The 3,856-nt window shown below is 44.1% G+C and overlaps 1 protein-coding gene across 7 annotated transcripts in view; it reads right to left on the bottom strand.

Moving 5' to 3' along the window:
- The window catches only part of unc5a (unc-5 netrin receptor A), a 206,560-nt gene that overhangs the window by 6,651 nt on the left and 196,053 nt on the right, over positions 1-3,856 (bottom strand). For 6 of the 7 annotated variants that reach the window (XM_014006096.1, XM_014006099.1, XM_014006098.1 and 3 more), the window contains 2 exons: positions 3,395-3,544; positions 575-739 (listed from right to left, as the gene is read on the bottom strand). In XM_014006096.1, coding sequence (XP_013861550.1) covers positions 575-739; positions 3,395-3,544 — 315 coding nt within the window. The remainder of the gene's footprint in view (positions 1-574; positions 740-3,394; positions 3,545-3,856) is intronic. The other variant, XM_014006101.1, reaches the window with a different exon arrangement.

Raw genomic sequence — 3,856 nt, 5'->3', positions numbered from 1 at the left:
ACTAATTGTTGTCCTGTGGACAGTTTCCCCCACCTGAGCTGTGGCTCTCTGCATTTCATCCAGAGTCACCATGGGCCTCTTGGCTGCCTCTCTGATCTGAGAAAGTGTTGGGGATCACTCTCAGATACTGCCATGCTAACTTCTTACTCAGTATCTGTTAAACTGATGGGAGTTATAGCTATTTTTGTGTCTGCTAAAGCTAACTAGCTGAGGTGGCCATCTTGAATTGTGTTTATCAGCAGCTGATGGACATCTAGGGATAACTTCCTGCAAGTTTCATTACAGTCTGTTTAGTTGTTCATTAGATTCTTTATATATAGCAGAGACAAACACAGAGACATATCGGTAATGACATCATCTCCTGCCTTGTGTGGTGGTAGGGGATTAAAGAGGACAAATCATGCTAAACCTATGTTTTTAGCTGTTAAATGCATTTTTTTGCATTTATTTATACCCAAACAGAATGATTTAAACATGGGAAAGAAGGATTTGAAAGCARGCTATGCCTCCTTCAGATGAGAACTGTAAATAACAGTGGTTGCACAGTCACTGGAGTGGCTGCTGTGAGCCTTACCTTGGCGATGTTAAAGTCGAGGGCAAAGCTCTGGCCCTCCCCCTCCACCTGCCACACGCACAGCTGGCAGGTGAGCTCGCACGTGCTGAGGCTGAGCCGCTCCAGAGTGAACGTGCAGTGCAGGTACCGCTGGGAACCGTTCCAGATGTGGTAGAACGGGATCTCCTGCAGGAGGAACATCGCAGCCGCTCAGTCAGAGCCTCGTGTCTGAGCCGCGCCGACAACAGCACCGCCCGCACGTATTCTGAGATTATCATTAATTACTCCGACACTAACTGCAGTCATTAGGCGAACGGAGGTCTGAGGCAGAAGACTGACAACTTTCAAGTGAGTCACAGGAAATAAATGTGCTGTTACTGATAAATGGAGTCTTTAATAGGAGTTAAAAGATGACTGAGCATCTAAAAGGATTACATTCAGGATTTGAAGGTTCTCATTGCAAACTATATGAAAAAAAAAAACTTTGAAAAGTTGTCCAGGACTTTTATCAGATACTGCAGTTTGGAAGTGGTTACCCCAGAAGCTTTCCAAATACGCTGACATTTAACTCGGAAATACGGGTACGTATTCAATGTAAACAAAGCTGAAAACTCTGGAAGTTTGAGCTACATTACAACTGCTGGGCTCTGTGAAACAGACACATTCAGGAAAGTGATGTTTGGGTGTAAATATGAGTGAATCTATTCTGAAATTAAAGGTGACGACAACAAATTTCACTCCTAACAAGCGAGACACTGATGTCCGCTGAGGGATTTAAATTATGAATGTTTCGAGGGTTTTTCCAGGAATGTAAATAAAACTTCATGTTTTCTGTGTAAGATATTCAAGTGGGCAGGAGTTAAACTGTAGATAGGATTTTTTTTCCACTAGTCTGAAGCAGCACAAAGTGAGGGGTCCCAGTGAACGGAGGGAATTTTTTTTTTATCAATTACCAGGTGTAATGGTGAAGCAAGGGGGCGTGGCCTATGGTCTTGGTCACCATAGATTAATCTTCAGCCACCCAGTCATTGCAGGAAATGTTTTAAGCAAAATAAAAACTAGAAAGCTTAGTTTCCTTAAACGTAAAGGAATATAAACATAAGAAATATAATGACATATGGTGGTGGTAATCTTGGATTTTGATGTGACAAACCAATCTTTTGATGTTGACCTTTTTTTACACTTAAATGCTTCAGTCACCAAAATGAAAGTTGGTACATCATTTGTTTTTTCATGTCATCCAGTTGACAAAGTTTACATACTTCCTGTTTTCAAGCCTCTTTCAATTTAGACTATTATAAAGCCTATCTACATACTTTACTCAACAAATCTGAGCTTTAATGCCCAGTAAAACACTAAAATTGTTCTGAGTCTTGTTCAAATGGGTCTCTTTCATTGATGTCAACACTAATGACACTTTGGCTGCTTCCAAATGCAAATAAATGGATTTAGTTGGCAGCCATTCACAAATTCTGCCCAATAATCTTTAATTTAGGAACCTATTAACCACTGATATTAWAAAAGTGCATATTTATTATTATTTTACATTTGTCTGGATCTTCCTGACATCGCAGTAAGCAGCTTTAGGAGAGCACAGCYCGTTGTTTTATTGTTTTCTTGTCTTTTAGATACAGAGCTGAGTATACTGCTGRGCACACTAAACGCACCTCTAATAAAAATCAAAAACATGTCGAGGGACATCGATACGTACACATGTCCACCTAACAGCTTTGGCTCCAAAGACAGGCTGACATRTTCAGCATCTTTATTTCTGCTGCTGCATATTCATAACTTATTAGCATAACTCTGGAGGAACAAACTGGTAATGATGAGAGAAGGGGAAAAAGGCTCARAAACTGTCCACTTTAGTCTGAGTTCAACTACTAACAAGACACTTTGAGGGTGAAGTGGGCCTGCAGGACATGCTGCTGACCAAATGGGGGCACTGTTACCCAGTCAGACCTGCAACACGGGGAGCCGGGTGAAACACACGGACGTCTTCAAGGAGCTCCGGGGAGACTAAAGGCCTTTTTGACTGTGCTGCTGAGAGGGAAGAACACTTCCAAATGAACAGGCACAGTGCAGAGAAATAAGCCTCTGCTCTGGCTGCATTGTTGCAGCCTGTGTGCTCTTCAGGGACCTGCTGCTTACATCYTTACAGAGGGAACATTTTCCAGTCCTCTTTGAATAACCCTCGTGTTATACAGTCACCGGGCTGCGGTGTGCGGCTGTTTGTGCAGGCTTGGTGAGGTCGGAGAGGTCCACAAAAATCCAGGTTGCACAGTATTTATATTCTGCTTTGTATTTTACCTGAGCTCCCTTTGAGAGAGAGAGCAGTCAAACCAATCTGCTTGCGCCTTTGGCTTAGAGCACAGAAAACACATGCGTGATCTTTAAACGCTCTCGGAAGGCTTCCTGTGATCAAACTTATTATACAGAGGRGTTTTGCAGTGAGGGACTGAGAGAAAAAAAACATCCTCTTTGTGTGAATCTTTAAACTGAAGCTAAATAAAGCTCTGCACTAATGACAAGGACAATAGTTTCCATGGAGAACAGCGGGRCGTGAACCTTCCACAAAAATAAAAGTTACTCCCGAATAACTTTTAAATGATTGCGCTTGAGTTTGTGTTTAATTCCTCTGAAAGCCTAATTCAAAACAACCTGTGACAACCTGGATTTTAAACKGACTACAGAGCGCCTTTATACCTGCTGCTGCACTAATTTGACAGATTCAGCCAGGCACTTGTATTACATTTCCTGTGCTCCTGCTCTGATCCGGAGTGACTCCCCGGACCCCCCACCCCCCCACTCCCCCCGTGGGGGAGAGGACACCCAACACACCTGGTAGCCGGCGAGCAGCTTGCTTCTCCAGTGTGCCTGGGGCATGTCGTGGATGGACAGGCGCAGGTTGTGGTAGCTGTCTTTGAAAAGCAGGACGTGGGGCTCGTCGATCAGCCGACCCCCGAGCTGCRGCTCCATCTGCATCACCTCCTGATGAGAGAGAAAGTGGCAGCGAGAGAGAGGCGTCAGTGCTCCTGGAGGCAGGGGAGGAGGAGGAGGAGGAGGGGGGCACGGTTACCACACACATCATCCAGGTAAATGAAAAATGTGCAAAACGATCCATAACTGCTACCTGTTTACACTTTTCTACAAAAACAGCTCCACCGGGAAGGAGAATTTGTCTTTGTCTGCTCACGCTGGCAGGGATAAAAAGAGATTCACAAATGGTGGGGGGGAGCTGCAGGTTCACAGAAAATTTGGACACACACACACACACACACACACACACACACACACACACAC

This window comes from Austrofundulus limnaeus, unplaced genomic scaffold, assembly GCF_001266775.1.
Source record: "Austrofundulus limnaeus strain Quisiro unplaced genomic scaffold, Austrofundulus_limnaeus-1.0 Scaffold34, whole genome shotgun sequence".
Classification (NCBI taxonomy): Eukaryota; Metazoa; Chordata; class Actinopteri; order Cyprinodontiformes; family Rivulidae; genus Austrofundulus; species Austrofundulus limnaeus.
Note: the sequence above shows the minus strand (reverse complement) of the source record. Positions and strands in the feature narration are given on the sequence as shown.